This window comes from Ovis aries, chromosome 1 (assembly GCF_016772045.2).
Source record: "Ovis aries strain OAR_USU_Benz2616 breed Rambouillet chromosome 1, ARS-UI_Ramb_v3.0, whole genome shotgun sequence".
NCBI classification, from domain to species: Eukaryota; Metazoa; Chordata; class Mammalia; order Artiodactyla; family Bovidae; genus Ovis; species Ovis aries.
Window position 1 is genome coordinate 190,944,348 of NC_056054.1, and position 1,395 is coordinate 190,945,742.

The 1,395-nt window shown below is 39.6% G+C and overlaps 1 protein-coding gene across 1 annotated transcript; it reads right to left on the bottom strand.

Annotated features, from left to right (window-relative positions):
- Window positions 1–248: 248 nt before the first annotated feature.
- LOC101117979 (large ribosomal subunit protein uL30-like) lies at window positions 249–1,077 on the bottom strand. The gene has a single exon (XM_042232592.2). It carries the CDS (start codon window positions 1,055–1,057, stop codon window positions 311–313), a length of 747 nt encoding a protein of 248 aa, XP_042088526.1. The 5' UTR covers window positions 1,058–1,077; the 3' UTR covers window positions 249–310.
- Between the last annotated feature and the right edge of the window lie 318 nt (window positions 1,078–1,395).

Below are 1,395 nucleotides of genomic sequence, written 5' to 3' on the forward strand. Positions count from 1 at the left end.
AACTGAACTTTTCATCATGCACAAAGGCCTATGAAATAGGCTTTCTTAGATTAGACCCAGTTTGGCCAACTGAAAATGGAAAATCAGGATATTTTTTGTATAGGAAAATCTTCAATAAACCCAAGGAATGTTTTTCACAAGACACAGGCTGAACCCTAAGTTTTGCATCCAAGAGGCCAGGCTGTTGATTTGACTTAATCTTGTCGCACCAAGATTTGCAAAGGAAAGGTAAAAGTCAACCAAGACAGTACATTTCAATTTGTTTCAATTGTTTATTAACCAGAACACAAAAATAATCCTGGTAGATACCTTAGTTCATCCTTCTAATAAGCCTGTTGATCTGGTCTTCCCTGTTGCCAGCATCTCCACCTTCTACAAAATGGGTGGTCTTTTTCTTCATTCCACCTCGCGGAGAAGACAATTTAAAGGGCCACAGGAAGTTGTTTGCTTCTTTGAAACGTTTTCCAATGGTATAGATCTCATGAATCAGATCCTCCATGCAGATGATTCCATATTTCCCAAGAGATCGAGCAATCAATGCATTGTCTGTCAGGGCAATTCGCTTTTTGTTGATTTTGCCATAACCGCGCTTGTAGATCAATTCATTTACAGACTTCAGATTTGGGTACCCCCATGCAATGTATGGCTTCACAATTCTCAGCATATTAATTGATGCCTTGTTGAGCTTCACAAAGGTGCCGTTGAAGATCTGCCGGAGGTGAAGGAGCTGCAGCACCTTTCGAACCTTTGGGCTCACACCGTTCATACCTCTGATCCTGATAACAAACGCCAATTTGGGTTCCGCGGGTACATAGAAGTTGCCGGCTTTTCGTGCCATCCTAGCCATTCGAATTTCAGTTCTGTACATCTGCCTGTATTCCTTGTGGTAATGCTTAGCTTTTTCATAGATAAGCTTCCTCCTTGCCTTTTGAAGCATCTTTTGGGCAAACTTCTTTCTCAGTCGCTTGATCTTAAGCTCTGCGAAATTCTTCCGCTTTTTCTTAAGGGTTTCTGGCACAGCAGGAACCTTCTTTTTCTTCTCTTCTGCAACCTCCATGGTTCCAGCCGGGAAAGAGCTGGATTTACACTTTTTTAAAATTAATTTTTATTTTATATTAGACTATAGTTGATTTACAATACTATGTTAGTTTCAGGTGTACAGCAAAGTGATTCAGCTTTGCATACATATAGATTGAGTCTTTCTCAGATTATTTTCCTATATAGGTTATTACAGAATATTGAGTAGAGTTCCCTGTGCTGTTCAATAGGCCCTTATTGATTATCTATTTTTATGTAGTAGAGTGTATATGTTAATTCTAACCTCCTAATTTATCCCTCCTCCACTTTCCCCCTTCGGTAACCATAAGTTTGTTTTCTAAGTCTGAGGACTTAGGC

What these genes read in the sequence shown, in the direction of transcription:
- LOC101117979 (XM_042232592.2), bottom strand. Translation starts at nt 1,057, where the DNA reads ATGGAGGTTGCAGAAGAGAAGAAAAAGAAGGTTCCTGCTGTGCCAGAA.